This window comes from Haliaeetus leucocephalus, unplaced genomic scaffold, assembly GCF_000737465.1.
Source record: "Haliaeetus leucocephalus isolate CR32 unplaced genomic scaffold, Haliaeetus_leucocephalus-4.0 Scaffold495, whole genome shotgun sequence".
Classification (NCBI taxonomy): Eukaryota; Metazoa; Chordata; class Aves; order Accipitriformes; family Accipitridae; genus Haliaeetus; species Haliaeetus leucocephalus.
The window spans coordinates 2,497,824-2,523,794 of NW_010972931.1; the positions used below are offsets into that span (position 1 = coordinate 2,497,824).

Genomic DNA, 25,971 nt, shown 5'->3' on the forward strand with positions numbered 1-25,971 from the left:
ACAATGAATCTGTGAAGACTTCCAGAAAAGTTTTTAAGTACTTTTCTCTTTAAAAGTTTGTCATTTCCAATGCTAAATACCTGGAACCCTTGGAAACCTCAAAATGAGTATTAAACCACTCTCCAATCTTCCAGATACTAAGTTTCACTAGGCATGGAAACAGAGCATAGCAATAACAGCTCCTTCAGTCAGTATTTGTTTTTTTTGGTTGGCTTTTTTTTGTTGGTAGTAATTCAATTTGCTACAAAAGTGACATAATTTCCAACCGTATAATGAAGAAAATTGCATACTTAATCATTATAATGATCATTTCTTTAGTGAGCTTCACTGTCTCCCTACAGTGGAAATACTGAATACGGGAGAAGGCTTGCATGATTTCAAGAATGGCTAAATGCCAAATATGCAAACCTCTGCCACAGCAGAGGTTGATTTTTAGTAATTTAATGCTATTTCTTTGCTTTCCTTCTCCTCTTCTGTTTTCCCCCTATCACTTGTAGAACTGGGAAACATCCATCAGACTACTAGTTGGAAGATGATGAAAAAAAACACAGCTGGGAGTTATGATGTTTGATTTTTATTTTTGTCTGCAAAATTAAAGATTATTTCTAAGCTACTGCCTGAGAAATTCAGTCTCGGTGGCAATAGTTTGTGTAGGCAACTGGCAAGGTAGTATATGCGCAAATTAAAATGTGTTGTTAGGTGTTGAGACAATAACAGAGGTTTCTCTTGGCACCCTCTATTAAAGAGAAGATAAGGTATCTGTGAAAGTACTGCTGTTAAAAAAGTACTAAGCCACCATTGTTTTTTCATTAGCCTCCTCGGCTAGGATGTAATCTTGGCTGAAGAGCAGTACAAGCCACCCCTGAAAAATTTGATTCCGGGAGAATAGATTCCTGTTTCCAAAGACGAGTAAATGTCTCTTTGAATGAAGCTCTTTGTGCAAGCCTTGCAAGTTTATAATTGGTCACCCCATGATGGAAGGCCTTTGATATGGTTAGTTTGTGGTTTTCAGGGGCTTCTCCTTCTTCAAAAATATTTTTCTGGAGCTGAGACACAGAAAATAACAGACTAAACTTGTTTTGCAGGCATCTTTCCCGGGAAACCTGCAGCTAGTCCTCGTTCTGCGCCCAACAGGATTTTTTCATCGAGCTCTCTCGGACATTGCTTTCAAATTCAACAAAGATGAGTTTAAAATGAAAGTACCTGTAAGTAGTCCTCTGTTTTCACTTTACTATCAGGAATCTGTTCAAGTACTTAATGTAACCAGTGAGGACCAAAAAAATCCCAACAAAAAGCCATGCTTAAAGGCAGCTCCAGCAATTTTGGCTGATTCATGATGGCTTATTCTTGAAACAGTACGTGAATTTTGAGGCAAATGCATTTCCCATGGACAAATACTATAGTTTCTATCATTTGAGCGAACATACAACTGATGCCTGTAGTTACATCACCAGTAAACCCACTGATTATACTTTTGTTTGTAAATGTACAGTATTTATATTGTAAAATAAACTTTGAAATTATATGAGCTAAAGATATAAAAGTTATTTTACTTATCAGATGTAAATTTCCAGGGTGAAGGATGGTCTTTAAATTAAGATACCTGTCCCCCATCCCTCATTTATTTTGGGGAACCAGTCCTTACATGCCAAATCCATGGAGATACTATCATTCTCTCCCACAGACCCAGGATAACAAGGGAAAATGAACAAGAAATGAATGTTGCTCTTAGAAAATAGCCATGTATGGTTTATCAAGGTTAAAAAAACCTGATGGTGTAATTTATGTTGTATAATCTGTATGCTTTTTTTTTTTTTGTGCCTGGTGCTCCTGCTCATATGCAGTTATTTATATCATCTTCAACTGAAACAACTGTTAAGTTTGTTTTTCTGTACCCAAAGGAAATAGTTCCATGACTTGCTTCTGTATTAAACTGAACTTTTTCTATCAGAGGCTGAAGGATGGGGCTTAGAATCCTTAACAAGGGACTTCTCGCCACTGATCACATTCACTTTTTTCTTTGCTGCTGCAGATCATAATGCTGGGCTCAGTATCAGAACTGCAGGGTTACATTGATAAAACACAATTAACAGAAGATCTTGGTGGCACCCTGGATTACTGCCATAACAGATGGCTGTCCCGTCGCACTGTAAGTCTTAGTTTTTGTTTTATCTTTCCAGTTTAATGAACACTTCTGTTTTATACCCTGTCATTTATAAAACAGATTTCAAGTGATGCAAGTTGACTTGCTCGGAGTGAGAAGATGTTCCCAATGGTACTTAGTCATCTTAGAGAAATAATATGAGTAATAATTTGGGAGTGGTTTTCTGAACACTTGGAGCAAAGGAACTACAGTGTATTATTGTGTTGAGGTTTATTGGTTTTGCTACGAGAAAGAAAAAGCTCAAGTTGTAAAATTACTCCAGATTATAAAAATATGAGGAAGATACACCTGATTTGAGCCTAGGAAAAATATACAATTAAGGAATTAATGGTGACGGTATCTGTTGCTTGCAGAATTATACTTTGACCATTTTTCAGTCTTGTAATTCATCTGCTGGGGTTTGTTTTGAGAGTTATATTTTGTGTGTATGTGTCTGTTTGTACATATGCATGTGATGAGCATGAAACATCTTTAATGGTTTTTATTCCAAAAGGCTATAGAAGGTTTCGCCCAAAAGGTTAAGCAAACAGCTCAGATTCTTCAGTCCTTTGGGACTGAGCTGGCTGAAACAGAACTACCGAATGATGTGCAGTCAACCAGCTCCCTTCTTGCAACACACACAGAAAAGAAGGACAAAATGAAGGTATGTAATTTTTGTAAAGATGCTGTCTTCTAGTTAAACTATGTTGTAATTTATAGCTACTAATGCTAATAGAAAATCTGGAGGATGTTAATAGTAACAATGTGAAACATTGAAGTCTTATTTTGCTTGGTTTGATGTTAAAAATCCTTTTTTGCATTCAAAAATGACATTTCTTGAGGGTAAGTTTACGTATGTACAAATGCATAATGATTTGTATGTGGAAACAGAAATTCCTTTGTAAGTAGTGGTGTGTTTAATTTCTAGGTTTCTTTGCAACAAGTAATTTGACTGTCTTTGCATGCATATGAAAATATATGACCTTTTGAAGAATGGATAAATCTTCTTTCAAATCAGCTTAAATGAAAACTATTTGGGGGTTTTAAAACTGTACATCTAAAATTTTTGGGATGTTTGTAGCCTAAGGACTTAGATAGAAGGCTATCTATCATGAAAATTCAACCTGTTTACACTGGGATCTTAAGAAGGTAAATGGAGAGAAAGCTGACATTTAGCGTTTACTGTCTTTATTTGTTGTCAAATGCTGCTTTTAATCAAACTGTCCTTGCTCTATTGCTACTAAAACAAAATCCTTTTTCCAGTTTGGTGCCTTATGAAGTCTGCTTAAAAAAAAGAAAAACACAATCAACAATGCACAACTACAGTGTGTGTGGGTTTTTGTTTTGTTTTGTAGGAGGATATCAGGTTAGCAGTAAAACAGGGAGGTGATATCCGTGAAAGTATTACAAAACCAGTTACTGAGAATCCTGAATACAAACTGAATCAAGATCAGCTAGACAATCAAACAACGGTAGAAAGGTGAGAGGAGCGAAATACTGAACATGATGCTTTTCTGGGTTTTTTGATCCCTCCCCAGCAATTTTACTTAGTTCCATATGCATGCTTAGCAAATAAGCAAATGTTAACAATGTGAACATATAAAACATACTTTCAGAAACAACTCCTCTGTTGTCAGAACTGTCCTGAGCAAAATAAACCCCTCAATGTCCATTACTGGGTCACCTGGCTATAAGGAAATAGGGGATGGGGTTTGAGTTCCAGTGCTAACAAAGTAACACTGTTCTTTTTGTCCTTTTTTCAGATTTGGACTATGTACTTGAGCAGCTTTTCCTTATTTTAAAGAATATTGATGCTTTGTTTAGAGACTGCAGTACAATCCAGGGAAATTTTGCTGCTGTAGCGAAAGCAGGAGGGGAACACAGGAGTGATATATCCCATCTTTTCAGTAGATTTGTCCACTTTCATTAAGTCCTTTTGAATTGAAGTGGGAGGTTTCTTTTTCTTTAAACCTGCCCAAAGGAGCTTCTAACATTGCTGATATCTTATCAATGTCATTAGTGGCCTTTAAAGGACTACTAGGGAGTACACTGCTGTTGAAACTTGAAACATGCAGAAACTTCCTATATGCTTCCTTTGGGCATATAAGTAATAGATGTTGTTTTCCATTGCTCCCCACCCACCACCCCCCCTTAAATTACTGCGAGGTTTGAAGACGTTATATCACCATAGCACAGATGTAAATCTGCACAAAGCTATGAAAGCATAGCTCATTTCCCCCAGGCAGTATTCTGCATTCTTTTTTTGTCTGTCATTCTGTGTTTCTGTGACACTCGGGCTGACTTTTCTTTCCAAATAGCTGTCCGTTCCAATCCACAAAGCTTGGCAGAAGTCACTTTTTTTGGTCGTTGTTGCTATCAGCTATCCGAAGGACAATCGGGGTGGGGGTTGCTAATTTATCCAAAACATTCCCACTTGATACAGTATCTGAGGGAAGTTGGAACAAACTCTGTGTGTGTGTCCGCCTTTTTTCTAATCAGTTTTAACTTGTAAATTCAGGGTTCGTTTCTGTCCTATTGAAGCCAAAAGTTCATTAAAATTCCCTGGATGTAGCCTAAGTACAGCAAAGCGCCCTGTAATAAGTCCATGGGATACCATACTGTCAAATGCAATATTGGAAGATAAGTTGAAAAGTAAAAGTTTTAAGGCATTAGCCAAAATTAAAATTGAAGAAGGCTCTTTTCATCATAGCACTGCTGTACACTTGCCTGTGACATTTAAGTAGTAACTCTGCTCAGAAAAGGGGCAGCAATGACCTTCAGGTTTATTATGAGCCTTGCTCCAAGGAATGAAATGTAAGGGCAGCTGGCTGGTCACAGCAGTACAAATTTTGCCTTCATTTTCCCTTGTAGCCCAAGGCTTGGGTTCCTCTGGGTCCTAGCCCACACACATTTGCATGTTTTGTTTATGTTTGCTGTCCCCATGTCCCCAGGCCAGAGCTGAGAAGTAGTATATGCAGCAGCTAGCTTCAAATCAGCACTTGCCAGTTTTTCAGAACTTAATGTTTGTGTTGGGTTTCAGTTTTACATCAGTGTTATTCTAGGAAATAATTCTGTGCAATACTCAAAAAACTTTCCTGTATCCAGTTTATTTTTTCTGGAAAGTATTGCTTTGGGGAGGCTTTTTGTTTACTGTGGAAGATTGTATTGTCCCTTGAAGGTTGCACCCATCATTCTTACAGTATTTCTGGTTTTTTGAAAAGGCTTCTGGCTCAATTACATGAAACAGAGACTGCTTTTGATGAGTTTTGGATTAAGCATCAGCAAAAACTTGAGCAATGTCTGCGCCTTCGGAATTTTGAACAGAATTTCAGAGAGGTGAGAACTTCTTGGTGGCAGTCAATATTTGGTAATATAGAAATTATTCAGAAGAAAATATTTCCCCCCTCTTGCTTTTGCAGCTCTTGTGTGTGCTTGAAAGCTTTCTCCAACCTTTTTCTTGTACATGTCCTTACTTGACATACTGCTATCTTTACTACCTTGAATACTTGCCTATAGAGACATAATAGCTTCTCTTCTGCAGTCTTATGATTTTTTTTCCATGGACCCAGCAGCGTAGAAGCATTCAAAAACTCCTTTGAAACCTGTTCACCACCACAGAAGCATAATATGCTGGCTGCAACGCTTTCATCTTGCCAATAGGCCCTTTTATGGAACCAAGACTTACCTAAACCTTCTGGCTGAAATATTATAAAACACTCTCCAACACTGTGGGTGGGAAGTTGCAACCACAGTGTTAGAAGCTGGGTGGAGGCTGAACTACAATTTTTACAGCCAGTTTCTGATCTCATGTTAGTTTAACTCATATGCTTGATGGCACCTACAGTCTCTTTACGCTGGTGTAGCTGCTCTCAGAGCATGGCTTCTGTGTCTCTATGGGAGCAATGCTCAGAAACCCACTGACAAGTGTGTGTCTGTCTGTATGTGGCTCAATCAATTGTTAGCGTGAGGACCTCTCCCTCACATTTTTCTGTTTGTATGTTGCTTTGTATTATTGTCATCTGGTAAAAGCAAGATCATAAATGTTTCCTGAGCATTAGTTTTCCTTTCTTTTTTTTTCTTTTTTTCTTTTTTTTTTCTTTTTGCAGTACCAGGAAACAGGATTACTTCACTGCCTTTTCTTTGTGTTTGTTTTCATTTTGCATTGGGGGTAAAGGTAGGCTGACAAAAAAAAAGTGATTTGTCTCTGTGCTCCAGTAACCCCATAATGTGAGTCACCTGACTGGAAATAGCTATTTAACTGATGGGTCTCCAGAGAGGTGGAATCATCTTTATTGATACATAGCTGTGTCTCATTTCAGGTCAAAGCAGCTTTGGATATTGTGTCTGAGAGACTGTCTACTTTCACAGATGTAGGAAACAGCTGTTCACATGTGGAGCATATTTTGAAAGATCTTGCCAACTTTGAAGAAAAATCACGTGTAAGGACTCTGCAAGTTTCCTTAATTTCTAGTATGATGATGCATGTGTGGAAGGGAACGGTATTTGGTTATTGAGTCTGTCTTATGAGCAGAGCTTGAGCTAAATCAGTGTCTCAAGTAACATGCAGAAAGAATTTGGAATGAAGTCTTTAACCATTGGAGCAGCCCAGTTCTTGGGCATCCCTCAATAAAGAGCAGAGTGACCAGTCACAAAGTCGGTGTGATCAGTTCATGGAAGAATAGCATGAAGTGTCTGCATAGCCAAGTTCTGCACTTAGTGATCAAGGGGCCACTTCCATTCCCATTAAAGCTACTTATTTCATTAAATCTCAGAAATGAGAAAGCTGTGTATTGAATGTACAATATGTTAAAAGATGACCAACAGAAACATACACTGAACAATGTAGAAAGGGAACCTTATTATAATCTGTACTTCACAATAAAATAGATAGCTCTATAAATAAGGTCATTGCTCTTGAGGCTGAGGTGCCGGTGTTAGGTATTTTTTAATTTGGGTTCTTATTGCTGCTGTACTCCAAATTGCATACGTACGCATACAAACATGCTGCTGACTAACTAAGGCACAGAAAGACAACAGTCGTTCCTTCACAGGGAGGCATATGATTAAACTCATTAATGTTTCTGAAGTACTCTGATACAGTAAAGAAGGGGGCATTAAAAGTTCTTGGGCATCTGGGAAGACAAGAAATCACTTCGATTTATTAAGCAAGGCACCCGTTAACTAAAGATGTATTCTTTATCAACATGTGTATTTTACTGCATAAAAACAAATGGTATAATTTTTAATTTTTTTCACTGATGTTGACCCAAGGAAAGATGTACCTAAATCAATGCTTGCTTTCTTAGGAAACTGTAGCAAAAGCCAGAATGCTAGCCTCAGAGGGTGATGCTTTTATTCAAAGCAATCATTATGCTGTGGATTCCATTATTCCAAAATGCAGTGAACTTCATCATCTCTGTGATGCCTTCACTACTGAGACAGAACGGAGGAGGAATCTTCTTAACAAATCTCTAGAACTGCATGGCTTACTAGAAAAGGTAAATTTTGTATGGAACAGTTCTGTTTCCCATCTTGTTTGCTAAAACCTCAGTCAAGCAGTTGTCATAACAGCAGGTAAAAATATCTGGGTGTGCTGGAAGTTTTCTCCTTAAATAGCTAAATACATGACAAGTAGAAGTATGAAATGGTTTAGACCTCTTAGTGTTTGATGCTGATATCGCTGCATTCTGAGCCTGTTCTTCTCTCTGTTTCTAGGCTCTGAAGTGGTGCGATGAAGGAATTTATTTGCTGGCTTCGCAGCCGGTAGATAAGTGTCAGTCTCAGGATGGTGCAGAATCAGCATTACAGGAGATCGAGAAATTCCTGGACACTGGTGCAGGCAATAAAATCAAGGAGTTGAATAAAATTTACAGAGAGTATGCACACATCCTCAATGAGGACCTAAAGGTATCAGAAGACATTTATGTGTATCTATGAGTTCATTTGTTAATTTTAGAATTGCTCTCTTGCATGGCCATTGATAAAGCTAAATAATTGGTACTAGGAGTTATACTGGGGAACTGGAAAGCCAACACATTTCTCTACCTGAGGTGCTAGTCCTGTCATATCTTTGGATAAGCATCAGGGGCTTCAGAGCCTTTTAATAACTACTTCAATTTGTCAGATAGTAGGATTGCTTTTAAAAAAAAATTCTCCCAAGTGAGTATTGGAAATATCTTTTTTATGTAGCAAGAATGTGCCTGTCCTTGATATTTGTATGACTTCTGCTTTGTAACTGCTTTTTTTTAGTACTTGAGAATATGTTCCTTTTCCTCTTGGTTGATCTCTTCATGTAACAGAACCATGAGACACTGTCAAAAAACTTTTCCCTACTTTTTTTTTTTTTAAATTGAAACCTGAACCCCATTGGTTTCTCTACAGCAAGCACACAAAATGTTTTATAAAGTAATGTTCCAATTTTTAAGTTGACTGTAAATTATGCCTTGTTAGGAGTGAAGAGTAGGGTAATATTTTTATACATGGTCTAAAAACAATCGCAATTTCAGATCAATGTGCTGTAAATGGCAGTGTAGCTTGTTGATAGGTCTCTGACAAGGATTTTTATTTCTGTGGCAACGGTAGGAGCATGTGCAAAAGGTTTTTCAGAAGCAAGAAAGTATGGAAGAAATGTTTCAAAAGAGACAAGTAAGTCTTAAGAAACTGGCAGCTAAGCAGACACGTCCTGTTCAGCCAGTTGCACCAAGACCTGAAGCCTTTGTAAAATCTCCTTGTACCTCTCCAGGTAAGTAACTGTAGTAGCCTGTAACTAATTTTTTGTGCTATGCTGAGAAACTTAAAGAAACTTTCAGCTGTAATTTGTGGTTGCACAAACATCTGTGTCAGATCTGCTCAAGTTCTAACTGCTGTTTGATTCTGGTTTACATGCTTAGGTCTTCAAAGAGAATACATATCCAACTCGGAAAGCAGTGCGCTTCGGAGAGTAAACTGCAGAAGAGGAAAGGTAGTTTTTTTTTTCTTTGCGCTTTTCATGCACGTACTGCTTGAGAAAGTCATAATACAACAGAATATTCAGGAACCTCAAGAAGGATGAGGCAATTCCACTGAAAAAGTGATGGTATTGCCCCTATCAAAGTAATTCTGGTGAAGCAGTCATCTGGTTTAAATAGAGGCTGCTTTGTGGCTGGGCTGGGTATAAGGGAAGGTAAAGTAAATAGTTGCCTATATTAGGAAAAATGTTAGGGGCAGCAAAATATAAAATCTATGAACAGGAAGCATTTATTATTTGCCAGTAGTAATTGGCTACTCTTAAAACTGGTGAAAGTGAAGAGGTAGTTGTCGTTGGCTCCAAGACAGCTTCACCTGACCTAATGGGTTGCCATTCCCAAGTGGGGATGGTCTTCCTGCCCTGCCTCCGGCAAGGAAAGTAACCTGACAGCAGCAACAGAAACAAGTAGTTTCCCACTGGGTTAGAGAGTTGAATCAACTCAGCCAAGGTCCAGCAAAAGACAATGCGAGGAGGAAGGCAGGACCACATGACAAGTAGGGACAACAGTTGGAGCAAAGGGTTAGTTCAAGGGGGGACTGAAAGCAGAACCTCTCACTTTTTTCAGCAAGCTGTAATTAGGTCAACCATTACAGTAGAAGTTCTAAGAGTGAACTTCTGTGTCAAGTTAGGAAGTTACCAGAAAGTTAGTACAGTACCTCATTTTTAGCTTGAAAAACAGACTAAGGCCAGTGTTGCCTCCAAGATTATGCTGATGCTCTGATGTTGTGTTCCTGGAAAGGGGCCTCGAACCACGGTCTTTTCTAAGCTGGCCTTTCATGGAAAACTCCCTGTGTCTAAATGTTCTTGTGTGCTTCAAGACCTTCAGGTTGACTTGGATTTTTTTGCAGCATTCTTGCAAATTGCCTTCATTTTTAATGGAGTACAGTCTTTCCTGTGGAAACGCATGCAAGTAGAGCTGGGTGCAAAGCTCTGTATTTTAAAGTGTTTTCCCCCATCTGTGATGCTGTGATGATTTGTTGTTGTTGTTGTTTTTTGTTTGTTTTCTTCTTTAGAGTGAAATGACTGAACTCCATCAAAGCAGAGGAGGATCTACAATGGATGATGAAGAAAACCTAGCTGTGTTACGGCAGTAAGTATATTTTGATAAACAAAAAATGCTTTTTCTCTGACTTGGTTCCAGCAAAGGCTGAGTTCGGCCAAGGATTTGATAAGACAAGTATGCTTCTCTGAATTAAGCCTCAGTGCTTTTTGAAATGCATTGAATATGCTCTGTACACAGAGGAAGACATCTCAGTCTGTCTGCATCATTATTTATAGCTTATGTAGTACCAGACCTCAGCTTTGCTGCAGCAAGGTGATGCTATGGCAGGATAACTACATATTTTCATTTCAGAGATGACAGTTTTGCATAATAAGCCTCCTATAAATCTATCGGAGGTTTTGGTCTCCGTGCTTCAGAAGACTTTGTCTTTTTATTTCACTCCTTTTAGTCCCTGTTTTGATAAATCTTACAAAAAAACCTTTCTTGTATAAAAACTAAACAGCACCACTTACATTCAAAAAATAACTTATTACCACCTGCAGTGTGTATAGCAGAGCTTGCATTTCTACCTGTAAACTGGATACTTCTGTCTTTTCACTGTTACAACCACATGTTAAATCGTACAAAATGACAAGGGGAGGGGGCTGGAGGGAAGCATGCTTGCTTGACCATTAGGGAAATCAAACTTAAAGCAGCATCATGATATCTAAAGTGTGTCCTAAATGCCTCTAATTTAAAATGGCTGGTGTAACTTTAAGACTGTATTTGATAATCCTATGCAGCTCTAACTCCAGCTCCTGTAATACTTGTAAACACAGCATAAACAGATCTTGTATGTACAATGATAAAATGCTTCACTGCTTCAATTCATTTACTACAGCACTTAAAATGCCAGATTTTACTTTTCTGCTGTTTAAACACATTTTCAAAAATTTTAAAATGTTTTAAAAATACGTGCTTCTCAATAAGGATATATAAACTGTTGACAGAAATATCTATGAAACATCATGTTTTCCATTACCTGGAAATTGTTCTCTTATTGTCTGAAGTAAAGTAGAAACACAGACAAAGTTAATGTTGCCTCATTACTTTGCATAAGTGAATAGACGTGCCTTAATTGTCATTCTTTGTCTACAGGCATGTAATGAATGAACTTATTGAGACTGAACGAGCATATGTGGAAGAACTTCTGTGTGTTCTTGAGGTAAAGATTAAATTTCACTGCGGCTGTTACTAAATCTATTTACCTCTTCCATTTCAGGGATGCTGTTATGCTTTCCTTATCATTGTAATGCCTCTGCTTGTCTTGTCAAGCAGTGTGATCATTACATCTCTCCTATCTCATCGTATTTTCACAGATGTGGGAATGTGCAATTTTTTTCTAGAAATATTCATGCAACTAGGATTTGGTATTAGAAAACACAAATCGGGCAGAAAATAAGATATGCCTAACTATTTAGGTAGAACATAGTGAGATTTGTAATGATCATTAATTCCTGCAAAAGTTCATTCCAGAGTCTTGTGTCAATTCCAGGAAGGTCCTGTGTCACACAGGAATGTGAATCTGTGTCGAAGGAATCTTGTGTCAGAGGAGAGAATTTGTTTCTTGTGTCCCTCTTTGCATATCTTTAAGTGATCTTCCAAATGTCTTGGGTACAACTGTGGGAACAGGGTGCCTTGTAATAATAATATCTTCATTTGAAATTGTAAAGGAAACAAAGGTGTTCCCTTTGCTCCATGCTTGTGGAGGCAGTCCTGCTGAGTTGCTTGTAGAAATACGTTGCTGTATTCTGTGGTGTTCCTCAAGTTTGTTAAGTCTTCAGACATGGGCAAGTCATTTTGTTGTAGTTCAATTTGACTGTAGGAGATGAAGAAGTTGCAGGTAACTGAGGTTGAATTATTTTAATCAGGATTAAATGGAATTGAGCCAAGTGGGTACTCTTGGTGTCCATTCCAATGTTAAGCTCCTGAAAAGGATCTGTCTTAAGTTATGGACTGGGAGTGATAATTTCTGAGTACATACTTTCAAGTAAGAGTACTGTATGAGGGTTTTGAACTCTGGTCTTGCTTTTGCCTAGTTTGTGCTCAGCTTCCCATAGCATTTAAGTCCTGGGTCCAGTCCAAGTGCTAGGAAGTGTTGATGATAGTAGGATAGTCGCATCTGATGTGTGGTAATAAAGCAAGGTAGGTCTGGAGTGGACCTAAGGACCATGTTTTTCTCTGCTTTTGTTCTCTTCATAAAATCAAGACTCGAATAGGTGGAGGGTTTTTGGTCCTTACTGCTGCTGCTTGGAGGGTTGTTGCAGAATCTTTCTATTCCTCTGGTATTACTCTTGTTTTGCATAGAGTATAGTGCAACCCTTGTCCTGCTAGGCCAAGCTGTCTTGGTTTTCTGCCAATGTGATAGACTCTCCAGTACTCTGACCATGCCAGGTACAATTCTCTGCCTCCTGGCGGTTTGGGATTCATCTCTCTTGAACTTGGGTGATTGGGACTGCCAACAGTAATTCTGGATCAGATCCTTGCTGAGGTATGGTTCAGTGGCAGTCTTCCAGCTTTTGACTAATTCTAGTTATTAATCCATAGTTCTGGCTATTCTCCTGATTCCTTTGTTTCTCCTGTTCTATTAATCTTCCCATTTTTCCTGTAAAATAACCTGATACTCCTCTGTATGGACAGTGTCTCCTATTATTATGCCATATTTAATTGCCATGCATTTGCTCTCTGCCAAGGATTCCAACAGAAAAAAACAAGGTAGTTCCCAACATTGATTATTGGGAAACTGCTACAGCTGCTTTTATCTGAGCTTGATAGTTTTCCTTTCATTGATAACCATGGTCATCCCACTTTAGTCTGTGAAATCTAGTAGTTTTTATTGGGGAAAAATATTGGTCTAGTCTCTTTTTAGGTATTGTATTCGCCTCCTTTTTCCGTTTACTTTGATGCTTTTAGAACAGCTTTCAAATGGAAGACTAAGCAAAGCCTTATATATTCTCAAAGTAAGATTAAATGATCCCTGTGGCTGCATGGAGTAGCTTTCCCTCTCCTTTCTTAAAACACAAGTACTGCATAGGTAGTAAAACATGAAGGGTTTTTTTTTATATTAAATTTTTAAAATAAGTATTACGTCAGCCTGAAGTGAAAAAAAATTGTCAAAAGTGTTTTGTCAATGTATGGATTTCATGCTTTTGTTCTTTCAGAATCCAAAGCACTGAGCTCTGTCAGGTTTGTTTTCACTTCAGGTGGGTTAGATACCCCTTCTTTATGCCAATGCTGCTTTGCTGATATGTTCAGCAACATCTTCACTTCAAGTGGAAATGAGTTGTTCTCTTCATGCATCTCTTCACAGCATCTAAACTGCATGGTGGCTGCAGTTCTTTCCCTGTTAATTTATTTTAACTCCATTTTACGTAAATTATTTTTCTTTTTTAAGGCTGTACCGCTTTTTTTTTTTCTTTCCCCCTCTCTTTCAGACTCTGCATTTTTCCTATTTGTGGGAGAGATATGAGAGTTGGATCAGTGGTTAGCTATCTATGAGCTACAGCATCTTTGCCTATACCATTGTTTTTTCTTTTTTGTGGTGTTTGAGGAAAAAATACCCAGATTTTTAAAGGAATGTTACTGATTAAAAAAAAAAAACCAAACCCACAACACCTAATTGCTGTCCTATTCAAATGCTTGAATTCTTCAGGCTAGCTGACTTTATCAGCTAGTTCTCCTACTTTTTGTAGTTTGGACATCACTTTGAAATTGAAAATCTCACTTGTAGGTGCACTTTTGCTTATCTTTTAATTTAATTTGCCAGTTTGTTGTAATTCAGTGCAGTTTATTATAATCAGTGTCACTAATGCAGCGATAACCTTGTCCATGGTAATTGTGTTTATAAAAAAAAAAAAAGAGGAGAGCAAGAAATTTAATCCAAATCTAAAGTAGGTCTCATCATCTTCCTTCAGTGCCTGTACACTAAAAAATCTACTTACATTAAGAAGTCTGCTTACAATACAGGTACTAGAGTATTCCTGCAGTTTTTCTGATTGATTGGTTGGGGGTGTTTTTGTTTGGGTTTGGGGTTTTGGGGAGGTTGTTTGGGGGTTTTTTAGTGTTTTGAGAGACCGCAGATTAGTGATCTCAGGACCAGAGGAGAACGGTCCTGGGCTAAAGCCACCTGCGTGTTCTCTTTTCCTTATTTGTGCCAGATAAAGAGGATGTGGCCTTATATGACAAATGGAAGATGTCAGAATGTAAAGTTATGACTCTGGTACCAAAGCTAATGAAAATGTCTTAAAGATAGAACTTGCAGCTTAATGGTTTCTGTTACCTGCAGAAATAACTACGGTCAGCTTGTTCCTTCGTACTAATAGCTAAGACTGGCATGAAGGTTTGCGTGCATACTGGAATTGTGGCTTTAAACTCAGATGTGTAAAGTCTTAACAGAAGAAGTATGAGCTATAATTTGTAAGCAGTATGGGAATGCATAGCCTTTGCTTGGTGTAAATGATTGCAAACTTTGTTTTATCCTTGCTTAGCTAAAATTGCAGTAATTATTGAAGTGTCTTTCTAAAGACTATAGGTGTGTTTTACTGGACTGATGGAAAAACAGAATTTGTATATTTTTTCATGATTAATACTGAGCTCACTCTTTGCTGTCTGTCAGGCTGCAGGCAGACTGCCTTGTCAGAGAGAGATAAACACTGCAATTAATGGGAGATAATCAGTGCGCTTCTCTCCTGTGTTGCAGGGTTATGCTGCAGAGATGGACAACCCCTTAATGGCTCATCTCATTTCACCAGAACTCCAAAATAAGAAGGATATCTTGTTTGGGAATATGGAAGAAATTTATCACTTTCACAACAGGTGAGGATTTGCATTCAGATCTAAAAATAGCATTTGGATGGGATTCTTTTACTCTTTCTTTTAATCTGATTTAAATTGCTAAAAGATCCTTACTGAGTCCCACTTGGCTATCTGGCACGTGAAAGTTCATATTACATAGTAGAGGAAAAGCAAAATATCTATAAAAGATGAGCAAAGCTGTGTGAAACTTTATTCAAATGTTTGCAGTACACTGGCAAAATTTTGCATTGTGGTCCTCTTCCTGAAGAAAGGTACTGGGATCTGGTTACTAGCCAATTAAAGCAAGGTTTGTTTGGGTTTGAGTTTCTTTTATTTTTTTATGAAATTTGCTATGGAAAGTAAATTATTTTTCTAAACCACAAATTAAATTCTCAACTCTTACATCTGATTGAGGCTGGTTAATTTTATACTTGAGTGACCTCTCTCTGAAGTTTGAATCCTTGCTGCTAGAGAGCTATTTCTTCACAGGATAATATTTAAATTGTTAGAAGAGAGAAGTATTTTCAAGAGAAGTTAAGTACATTAAATAGTTATTTCTTATTCAGGCAAAACTAGACTGGAAGTTTTGTCACTGATCTTTTGGGGTGGGCTTTTTTGGTTTGGGGAGGTCGGATTTGGTCACTTTGTTTGCTTTGTGGTGTTTGGTAGTATTTGGAAGGAAAAACCAAACACTTCAAACCGTACAAATCCTGCTGCTGAATACATAAGGCAGGGAAACAAAATCCCCCTTCCCTCCCCAATCATATTTGATTTCAGTTGTAGCAATAGTATGCTAAAACAAATTGGTCAGAATGTTTTGTTTAATTTGCTATCCCTTTTTAAATACATGATCTAGAAGAGTTTTGTTTAGTTTTGTAGTACAGAATTACAACTCTGTTTCCAAAAGTTAAGAAAACAAATTGCAGGAATGTGAACAATTACTGCAGCTTTTTTAACATGTGCTCTAAGAAAATCTTCTTCCTCATAGAATATTCTTGAGAGAACTAGAAAACTACGTAGAATTCCCAGAACTAGTAGGACGGTGCTTTCTGGATCAGGTATGTGTCATCTTTTGCTGGTATTTTGTTCATAAGCCCCCCTAGGACTGTAACATATGAGTGATTTTTTCATGTAGTAATTGCCACCACATCCCCTTTGCTTGTCTTGAACAGGTAACAGGTTGAGAATGTAGATGTTAATTGAGAGTTGGGGATATTTTCTGCTGTGTGGGGTAATTAATTGTGTTAGAAAGAGCTACTACCTTGTTGAAAGAAAATTGCTTTATGACAGTGACGGTTAGGAAAACATGAGAGGAGTCATGTACTGCATCATTTCACATCACTATAAAGGATTGCTTTACTTGGTTAGATTTCTTTACTGGATTTTGTTGTTGTTGTTTTCTTTTCTGTTCTCTTTAAAGAGTACACCTCAACAGAGTAAGTTCCAAAAAAATATTTTTATTCTCAACATAGAAAGCTATGACAGAATTAAACTTTTTAAATTGGGATTTATTAAACAGCGAGTCTCACCTGTAGTGTACTAAAGGCTAAATAAGAATCTGTTTATGGAAATCAGTCTCCTGTTGTTACTACCTATTGATGCTCTGAAGTCCTGGGAGGAGCCCTCCCTCCCCTTTCTGTTTACTGGCTACATCCATGGAGATGCCGTTTCCTAAAACTGAAGGACCGAGAGAGGTACTTTTGTGCCTGCTGATTTTCTACCTAGTCTTTCCTTTATATCTATAGTTGCTATGGCATTTTCAACAGTATTATTTCCCTTTGCTTTCAACAAGTCTGAACTCATGCTATTTAGTTGCTGAAGTTGAAAGGGGCAACAAAGCGCTTGGTCTACCTTGGTGCAACTTCCAGTGAAAAACACATTCATAAAATGAAAATGTATAAGGAAAAAAGGGCAAAGACTTTTTAAACAGTTGCACAGAGGGACTCATGGTTGGGCATTCACAGAAGTATTTTTCATATTGTAATAGAAATATATTTGTAAATATAATATGTGCTGCTTCGTAAGGTACCTAACATTCAACTGAAGCAAAAATTAACAGGAACATTTTATTCTGATGTCCCAAGTACAAAATTAGTAGCCATTATAAAATCAGTGATCTTGAATATTTGTTTTTTTGCTTGGGATACCTCAAGGAATTGCATTTTTTTGTTGTTGATTTTTCGTAGCCTTATTGATTATGGAAAAAAATTCATATGAGCTTTGTCTATTAAAGTCACAAGAATTTATTAACCTTTTGTTTCTCTCACCAATTTCAGATGGAAGATTTCCAGATTTATGAAAAATACTGTCAAAATAAACCTCGATCTGAAAGTTTGTGGAGGCAGTTTTCAGATTCTGTATTCTTTCAGGTATGCTGCCTTGAAATCTCTAAAATAATTGTGGTTTTCATTTTGTTGTGATTTGGTTTTTTTGGTTGGTTGGTTTGGGTTTTTGTCTTTATTTAATCATCTCAAGAACAAATAACAAAAATATTGATTAATGTCCTGATGAAATCCAACACTGATTACAGGAATGTCAAAGGAAACTCGATCACAAGCTCAGTTTGGACTCATACTTGCTGAAACCCGTTCAAAGAATAACCAAATACCAATTACTGCTAAAGGTACGTGTTACTAAACTATAATGCTAAGTACGTTTTGTGTATTTGGTTTTTTAAATGCTGCTTCTCTCAGCCTGCTGGAGAGAAACCTAAAAGTTACCAGACAGATGTATAAATCATAACAGAGACAAATTCCAGTCTATCAACTTCCAGCTCGGTTCTCTTCTTTTCCAGACAAAAAGCTGCTAGTAGGCAGGCAAATGTTACAGAGACACCTTGCATAACTACTTTTGCCCTTATATTTCTGCTGAAGAGAAGAATGAAAAGTTGATTAGGGGAAATGGAGAAGGACCAAGAAACCTTTGCAACAAAGAAAAGAGAGTATCTGAAGTACTTGTTACTCTTCAGTTACAGTTGCCTCATCCATATTGCAGGAATTTTTGTTGCTGTGTTCTAGGAAATGTACTTGACTGAGAGCACTGTATGGTGTTTTTATGAAGGATGCTGTTGTGATTTACTTAAACATGCTATGCTGAGAGAGCAAAATGAGAGCTATATACTATCATAAATTTTTAAATTATTGTATAAGGTTTTGCCATGTTTGAAGTAAGAAGTATTTCCCACATAGACATGTTTCAATAATTGTATTTAACAGTAGTTTAAAAAAATTGCCTCGGACCAAATTTACTCTTGAGTTAAAACTGAGCTGAATTTAACAGCTTTTAAAGAATTAATTACATTAAGGTTGTGTAAAGAGAGGAGTATTAGAAAGGTTTTTGATTTAAAGTATCTTTACTGCCTGCAGTCCATGAGTAAATGCTTATTCTCATACTGTGAAGTCGGGAGGATTCCACGTGAACTTGCAGCTATGTTTATCTGGATCAAATTGGAAGATGCAGCTTCACCAATAAGCCCTTTGGAGAAGCAATGCCTTTTTAAATGTGTAGACAATGCTCAGTGCAGTAAGTTTAAGTCTGTTACTAGCATCCCAGGCCTCACCATAATTCAAATAATAAATGAAATTTGCCTGGTTTTACATTTGTTCTCTTCTAAAAAGTAACAGATATAAACAATATCCTTTTTTTGTTTGTTTTGGGGTTGTGGGTGTTTTGGGTTGGGGGGGAGTTAGCAATTGTGATGAAAAAAATGTTTGCAAAGTTAGTCTTGTAAAATTCTTAGGTAGAGTTTACAAAACCTGTAGATGAACAAAATACGTTTGGCTAATTAGCAGCAGAGAGGAGAAGTAAAACTTCAGGGTCTTCTGAATTCCAGCCAGTATTTAACCCACTAGATTATATGGTATAAAACTTTACTGGATAACTTTAAAAACATAGCCCAAATTCAGTGTTAAAATTTGAACATTTCTAGTCCCTACTGTTTCCAAAGCTAAGTATGTTGTCATTCCCGGCCTGCTCAGGAAATGCTGAAGTACAGTAAGAACTGTGAAGGTGCTGAAGATCTTCAGGAGGCATTAACTTCTATATTGGGTATTCTCAAAGCCGTTAATGATTCTATGCACCAGATAGCCATTACAGGCTATGATGTGAGTAACAGTATTTTTACTTACTTTTTAATTTCTTTTCATTTATTTCTTATATATATGTACAGCATACCCTATACTGTGTACTAATAATGAGGAGAATGTTTTACAAAAGGTGCCTTTATACTGAATTGTGTAATGAAAATAATGGAAAATGGATCTCTCTATACTCTTCTGAAGTTTTTCCTGCTATGAATAATATTTTGCTCCATCTACCCAAGTTTTTTTTCTTTGATCTACTTGACACTGAATTAGAAACTGAAAATCATCACAAAGAGGTTTAGGCTACTTGCCAAATGGGAGTTGCTCCTAAGTTTTTATATCTGTGTGTAAAATTACACCCAAAACTTCCAGTTAAAAAAAAAACAAACCAAACAAAAAAAAAAAAAAACCCTGAAACACAACATAAGCAGCTTTGGAGCAGAGTTTGGGAAAAAAACCCCAAGCAACCAAGTATGTGTATTGTGCCTCCCCCTCTCTCTATGGGTAGATCTCTGTACGTCTGCTACTGGTACTCTTGACTGTAAAATACTGCCTGAACAGCGTTGGGAGAGAAAACTATGTGTAAAAATCCAACACTGACTTTATTTTTATTATGTTTCAAAACCCAACATGAACACTGATGTGAGAGATCACTTGGAACAACAGAACTTGTGAAGACCTGTTCAGAGTATGTGTTTTAGTCTGATGTTATCTCTCTGTAGTTATACATATCGCTTTTTTTTGTTCCAGGGAAACCTGAATGAGCTGGGCAAGCTTTTAATGCAGGGATCCTTCAATGTCTGGACTGATCATAAAAAGGGTCACTCGAAGGTGAAGGATTTGGCACGCTTCAAGCCAATGCAGCGACACCTCTTCCTCCACGAGAAAGCAGTGCTGTTCTGTAAAAAGCGAGAAGAAAATGGAGAGGGATACGAGAAAGCGCCTTCTTATAGCTACAAACACTCCTTAAATGTAAGACACCGAGCAGTCCAGCAAGGTCGAGGTACTGAGGGCTTAGCCTGCAGTAATACAACATTCTAGTGTTTTGTCTGTGAAGCTGTGTTACGGTTTGGCACTGGGAACTTTGCTCTTTCAGGCAAACCTAACTGGTGCTGCAGGTCTGTGTTACTTTGTGTTGCTGTCTGTTAGAGAGATGGTGGGCAGGAGATCACCCTTTGAGAAAATCCAAACCATACTAGTCTAGCTGAGTGTCAGTTATATTAACCACAAAGAAAATGTAGAGCAGGGTAGTGTAAAATAGATGTAAGATTTGGTGGTCTGGATTTTAAGAGACATCTCGTGGGTCAGCCTCAATTTAATGTACGGAAACCTTTCTTCCCTCCAAGGTAGCCAAGCTGATACAAAGCACTAAATCCCTGATGTCCAACATGCAGATCATATGTTATTGGCTATTCTTTTCCTTCAGCAAGAAGCAAGATGCGATTTTCCTTTTCAGAAATAGGGTATCAAAGAATACCAGTAGCTGCCTGTTTCTGTTGTTACCGTAATTGCAATGTGGTAGGTCAGCTTCTGTTCTCTTTGCTTCCAGATGGCAGCAGTTGGAATAACAGAAAATGTCAAAGGTGATGCAAAAAAATTTGAAATCTGGTATAATGCAAGGGAAGAAGTTTACATTATACAGGTAAATAACATGCCACTACATTAAGAAAAATAAAAAGGAGAGCGAAAAGACAGGGCAGGGGGGAGTCTAACCCTAAGAAGATCTGGAGTTTTCTTCCTGTGTTAAATCACTAATAGACAGTAATGAGGAAATGTAAAAAAAAAACGGGAGCGGAGGGGAACCCAAACCACCACCAGATTAATTCATAAGGTAGTTTCTTAATATATTTCAATTGCAGAGTCTTTTGGGGGAAAAAATAATCACATTTTACAATATCCATGGAGGATATTGTATACACCATTACTATTGCTCTCACTGGAGTAGTGGATGGCTTGGGAGCCGGGGTTTGACTGTAGCACGTGCACAGCCTCTACCTCGGCGTGTTCCAGTTGTCACAACTAGTTTCTGTTCGCTGAAGGACTAGAGAGGGAGCTCTGTCTGTCCCTTTTGAAGGATTCCTCCAAAGCTGTGCTTTGGCACACCACTCTGTGTGAAATAAGTATTCTATGCTTTATGGCTGATTGTATTTATTTTCGGGTAGGCACCAACCCCTGAAGTTAAAGCTACTTGGGTAAATGAAATAAGAAAAGTGCTGACAAGTCAACTGCAGGCATGCAGAGGTAAAATATTTTGGAGATATATGTATATATATATATGTATATATGGGTTTTAATCTCTTTGAACTTCAAAACCTGCCCTGTATATCTTCACTGTGTAGGACTGTAGAAATGAAAAGCTCAAAACACAAATCGATGTTAATAGTTCTTTTTGTTTCCTCCATTACAGAAGCTAGTCAGCACAGGACACTAGAACAAACACAGAGTTTACCTCTACCAGCATCATCTTGTACAAGGTAAGTAAGTATATTGTCAAATTAGCCTGCTTGTCTTGTAAAAATACTAATACATCTAGTTTGCAGTTCTTCATTACTCCTATCCCTTAATACCGGTCCTTATCTTTTAGGGGGTTTTTAGGTCTCTTCCTACTATAAAGCTGTAAAGCTTGGGGTTTATACATCTCCAGAACTGTTAAACTGAGCAGCAGTGACATGGGCTTTGCCAGCTGATAGAGAGCAACACAGAAAAGTCATTTTCTGCACCAGCCAAAATCCTGGTGGTATTATGGGTCTGTTTGTTGAACAGCTAATTATGTACTTTACACTCCAGATAAGAGAGTTATGTGGAGCAGCGGCCTTTTCCTTCCTTCTCTGTTCTTTTCCTTCACCTGGATTATTTTTTGCTTCCTTTTCCAATGTCATGTTATCTTCCTTTTTGTCTTCTTCAGGGCATTATCTTTTCTCTGTCCCTTGTTCTTCTCCAATTTCCTTTTTTGTTTTTTTGTTGTTTTTTTTTTAATTGATTTATTGATTCCTCCAGTGTCCCAACTTCTGAGTCAAGCTTTTCTTCTTTTCCTGTTTTTTTATCCTTCACCCTACCAGCCTGTATATTTTTCTACTCCCACCTGCTGTTCTGCCCTTCTCAGACACCTCTTTTTAATCCTCTGCTACTCACTCTTTTTTTCATGATATGTGTATATACCCCTAAGCCCATGTGCTCATGTTTTCAGTCATTCCCATATGGTGTACTCTCAAATATGTATCAGTAGCTCTCTGCCCTGCATGTTTTATGCATCTGCGTATCACTCGGGGAGAATTTCCCAGATGTATAGTATTTGTGGGATGTCTTTCTCCATTCCATTCCCAATCGGAGTTGTGATGGGAATCCAACTGCAAGATCCAGCCTATATTCTTTGTTCATCCTTCATCTTTTCCTGTGTTAAGAGCTTCTAAGGGGCAGAGTTTATTCCTTTTTTTTTTTCTTTTTTTTCTTAGTACATTCAGGAGAAATCTGTCAGCACAGAATGTGTGCCTGTAGCTGAGAGTGAGTAGAAGTTGTCCTGAGCTGTCTTTTCAGTAGCTCCCACTGCCATAGTACGTGTGGTTGCAGTCAGTTAGGGGAGTCTTTCTCCTTTGTACGTGCTCATTGTCTTTCCATGCATAGTCACCAACGACTTCTTCAGTCCTGGAAGGTATGATCTGGGAAGTAGCTAAGAAATGTTTTTCAGCCCATATACCTGTACATAAAAGGCAGCCCACAACCAAAGGTCATCACCCCTGTTTAGACCCAAATTTGCTGCAGATCAATTAATTGTCTTAACTTTCTTCCAATAAACAGTCCTTCACGGAACCACATCAGAAACACCAAAAAAATGGAGGAGAGAAAAGCTGATCTCACGAGTCTAGAAGGTTATGGCACCGCAGTAGCACCAAAGTACCCTGAGAAAGGCAAAGGTGAGTTTACACGTATGTACTGTTATCTTCAATTGCAAAGAGCATGCCTGCACTGCAGATGCACAGGCAGATCCACCAGCAGAGTAGCCATGGTAGTGCAGGGAAATGCAGCATTACATCTGAACGAGCAGGGCTTTGCTGCTTTTAGCCCTAAGGCAGCCCACCCACAAAGAGCTGCCCACGCTACACCAGCGTGCTGGTCCTATCTGCCCTTAGCTTGGGGTTTCTGCATTCCACGGTGTGGTGTGGACAGGCACAAAGTCACCTTGAATGAGGGGTAGCCAAAAGGAGGTGGGACCTATGTATTATGAGGCCTGAGTATGCAGTAGGTCTTCTCTTAGAGCTGCCCAGCTTCTCAGGGTTATCTTCCTCTGGATAAATTTCCAGCATTACCTTTCTGAAGAGTTTTGGGTTTGTTCTTTTTGGATTTGTTCTTCTTTTTTTTTCTCATGAATTTTGGTTCCCATCATGGAGATTATTTACTGAACCGGTGGCAGTCCAAGCCCCTGTACAGTGAGAACAACTGGCCACTTGGGTTCTTCTGTTGTACCTGGACTTTCAGTTGTCCTTTCTCATCCTAACATGCAGGTTCCCTGGCAGGGCTGCAAACGATTTTTTTGCCTTGATCTTTTCATGGCCTTCTTCCCTTTCTTTCTGTGTCTCTTTCTTCCTTTGTAGATGACACTAGCTCTACCTCAGAATGCTCTGTACTGTCAAAAAAGCGCTTTACACTGCAGGGCTTTACTAACCTCAAAAGTCAGAAAGGTAATTTAAAAAAAAAAAAAAGCTAGATTGTTTTCTGTTTAAGGCTGTAATTAAAGCATCACTTTGTGTGTGTGTGTGTGTAGTGTAGCAGGTTTTCAGTGTATGCACTAGCTTGTTCTCCTAAGTTCAAGATAGGCTCGTGAGTCACTGACCCTGACAGGGAGATTTCAAGAGAAACCGGCTCCAGAGTGGGAGGGGGAGATGCAGCTGGGAAAAGTGGAGCTGTTGGAGATGCAAGGGAAGGAGTGCGGTTTCCAATGCCTCCAGTCTCACTGTCAAGGCCAAGGAAGGAGTTTATAGTGTCCTATTCCTGTAGGAAAACTAGAGGAAGAAAGTTGTCTTCAGATCAGACACCTGGCCTGCTTCTAGCTTCAGTGGATCTGCCCCAAATGCACTTGTACTTGGCAAAAAGGAATCAAGGTTTTCTAGAATATTTCTATATTAGCATCCTTGCTAACAGAACTCCCAAAGCATGAATACAGCAGAATGTGTATGACAATGTTGTTTTGCTGGATACAAAAACAAATAAGAATTTCCCTGTGCTTCCAGAAGTGGTCTCTACTTTTTTTCCTAAAACAGGCAACAGGAGTCTGAGACCTTTCTTGCTTCCTCCTGCCAAGTAATTGCACTGGTACATTCACTTCTTGTTTTGAACAGCTATCTTTGAACAGTCTGAATTGCATTAAGATGATGGCACTTGTTCAAGAGCATGATTCTTTTTTTTCCAAGCATCTTTTCAGAATGCCTTTTTAAAACATGATTACCTTTGAGTTCTTTCTGGAGAGGCTCTAGGGTTGTGTATCTAATGCTAATGAGGTGAGCACTAATATCCCATGCTTGCCTTGACAGAAACTCCAACTCCTTCTGCTAAAAGCCAGACATTGCCAATGATCCTTCTTACAGGACCAGGTATTGCTGTAGCACTAGATTTATATAAAAATGATTGCTTAATTTGGTAGTGTTTGTCTAAAATTGAAATTAATTGTAATTAGTTGATGTCTAGTTCATTTGGAAAAGTGTACATATACTTTCATCTATTACCGTAAAATAAATTTGTCAATTTATCTTCAAATAACTACATGTAAATAATTAATTCCTTCTGCTGTAATTGACCGATGACAGCTAAAATTAGAGTGATTACAGAAATCCACTTGTTTTCCAGTGTAAACTCAAAGGTATGTAGCATGCAATCCACCTATTCTCTTTTTTCCAGTTCTTCAATATCTCTCTTCTGTGTTTTTTGCCTATTCATCCTCCTGCAGCTTCTCCTACCAGTCCTGACAAAAAAGCTAAACGGCATGAAGTAGTGAGTGACCCAACTCCTTTTGGTTTAAGAGGTATAGTGATACCACATCTTGTACTCCACAGATACCCACACATCCCTCATGTAATATGGTACATCAGAGCGCTGGGAATACCTATATGGTGCTGTTGCATGCAGCAGTGTTGATAGCAGTTGAGTTTTTCCAAGTGGGTCTGTCAGCTTCTGTGTATACTGTTTTTGATAGCACAACTGTTTGAAGTTTTACCTTGGCATCAAATAAAGTAGCATATGGCTAACTAGTTTTTAGGAGAGGGCAGTGGGGAAGGGATCTTCTGCTGAAGAAATAACCAGAAGCTGGGTGTTTAATGGAATTACAGGGGTGTCCAGTTGCTCTGTGACACATGGTTTTCCAGTTAGCATCCTACTGTCACTGTGCCCCTTGTGGAGAGGATTTAACTTTTAAAAAATGGAAAAAAAAAAAAAAAAACCAAAAAATCCGAAACTCATGTACTGTAGTGAGAGTAGGGATCATCACTGTCATGTGGAATTTCCATTTTAGATCTGCATTTGTTACTGTAGTCGCAGTGCTGTTGCATCTTTCTTTGGGTAACAGTACACAATTTTTCCACCCTGTCCTCCCAACCCACAGCCAAGGAAAGAATAGAAAAGCATTTCAGTTAAATGACACATTTCTAACTAGCCAGGCTGTTGATGGAGGCTTGAGTACAAATCCCTAGGGCTGATCAACTAGAGAGTATAAGGAGAGCAGTCCCTCTCTTCCTGACTCTCTTTCCACCACCATCTCTTTTAGAAAATGCTATGCTAAAGATGAAGCTGTTTCAAGCCCTACCATCCTCCTCCTCTCCAGGTTTCCACAGCCTTTGTCTTTGTCTCACCTGTGGAAACGATGCAGGTTCAGCTGCTGTGCTGGGGAGACTATACGACACCACTCACCTTGTCTGAG

At 38.3% G+C, this 25,971-nt stretch overlaps 1 protein-coding gene across 1 annotated transcript in view; it reads left to right on the forward strand.

Moving 5' to 3' along the window:
* The window catches only part of MCF2L (MCF.2 cell line derived transforming sequence-like), an 86,693-nt gene that overhangs the window by 56,908 nt on the left and 3,814 nt on the right, over positions 1-25,971 (forward strand). Inside the window, exons 5-26 of the mRNA XM_010575633.1 lie at positions 1,086-1,205; positions 2,033-2,149; positions 2,658-2,807; positions 3,499-3,623; positions 5,365-5,479; positions 6,463-6,582; positions 7,450-7,641; positions 7,859-8,050; positions 8,726-8,885; positions 9,034-9,104; positions 10,163-10,239; positions 11,290-11,356; positions 14,891-15,006; positions 15,974-16,043; positions 17,262-17,354; positions 17,516-17,608; positions 18,963-19,088; positions 19,818-20,039; positions 20,617-20,709; positions 21,230-21,308; positions 21,475-21,541; positions 22,863-22,978. Coding sequence (XP_010573935.1) covers positions 1,086-1,205; positions 2,033-2,149; positions 2,658-2,807; positions 3,499-3,623; positions 5,365-5,479; positions 6,463-6,582; positions 7,450-7,641; positions 7,859-8,050; positions 8,726-8,885; positions 9,034-9,104; positions 10,163-10,239; positions 11,290-11,356; positions 14,891-15,006; positions 15,974-16,043; positions 17,262-17,354; positions 17,516-17,608; positions 18,963-19,088; positions 19,818-20,039; positions 20,617-20,709; positions 21,230-21,308; positions 21,475-21,541; positions 22,863-22,978 — 2,581 coding nt within the window. The remainder of the gene's footprint in view (positions 1-1,085; positions 1,206-2,032; positions 2,150-2,657; positions 2,808-3,498; positions 3,624-5,364; positions 5,480-6,462; positions 6,583-7,449; positions 7,642-7,858; positions 8,051-8,725; positions 8,886-9,033; positions 9,105-10,162; positions 10,240-11,289; positions 11,357-14,890; positions 15,007-15,973; positions 16,044-17,261; positions 17,355-17,515; positions 17,609-18,962; positions 19,089-19,817; positions 20,040-20,616; positions 20,710-21,229; positions 21,309-21,474; positions 21,542-22,862; positions 22,979-25,971) is intronic.